At 67.3% G+C, this 490-nt stretch overlaps 1 protein-coding gene across 1 annotated transcript in view; it reads right to left on the reverse strand.

Moving 5' to 3' along the window:
* The window catches only part of KCNT1 (potassium channel, sodium activated subfamily T, member 1), a 43966-nt gene that overhangs the window by 23088 nt on the left and 20388 nt on the right, over positions 1-490 (reverse strand). Inside the window, exon 19 of the mRNA XM_014529664.1 lies at positions 286-391. Coding sequence (XP_014385150.1) covers positions 286-391 — 106 coding nt within the window. The remainder of the gene's footprint in view (positions 1-285; positions 392-490) is intronic.

Consider the following 490-nt stretch of genomic DNA (forward strand, 5'->3'; position numbering starts at 1 on the left):
CCCCCCCCCCCCCTGGAAATGGGGCCCATGGAGGACGAGGACTACTGGACCACACACGTTGGGAGAATGGCTCACGGGCCAGATGCCGTGTCCTGCCTGGTGAGGGAACTGCCATCTGGGAAAAACACGCCTCTAGGGTGGAAATGGGGTCCAGGAAGGACTTGGGGTGATGGCGGGGGGGGCCCTGGGCACGAGAGCCAGGTCGTGGGTCGGTGTGGGGTCAGGTCGTCCCCGTCACGTGTCCGTGCCGTCATGTCTGCAGGCACACGGCCGGACGGGACCCACCTTGTCCAGCCGCAGGCAGCAGAAGGGGGCCTTCTCAGGCAGAAGGTGGCACAGGGTGGGGGAGCTGCCGATGTAGGGAGAGTTGGGGGGGTAGCCCTTCACATACCTGGGGTGGACATGGGCGTTCAGCAAGGCCTGCCCCACTCCCCCGGGGCCACCAGCTCCCCCACGCCCTCCGGGCCAGCAGCAGTGACCGCACAGAGCA

This window comes from Myotis brandtii, unplaced genomic scaffold, assembly GCF_000412655.1.
Source record: "Myotis brandtii unplaced genomic scaffold, ASM41265v1 scaffold691, whole genome shotgun sequence".
In the NCBI taxonomy this organism is placed as follows: domain Eukaryota; kingdom Metazoa; phylum Chordata; class Mammalia; order Chiroptera; family Vespertilionidae; genus Myotis; species Myotis brandtii.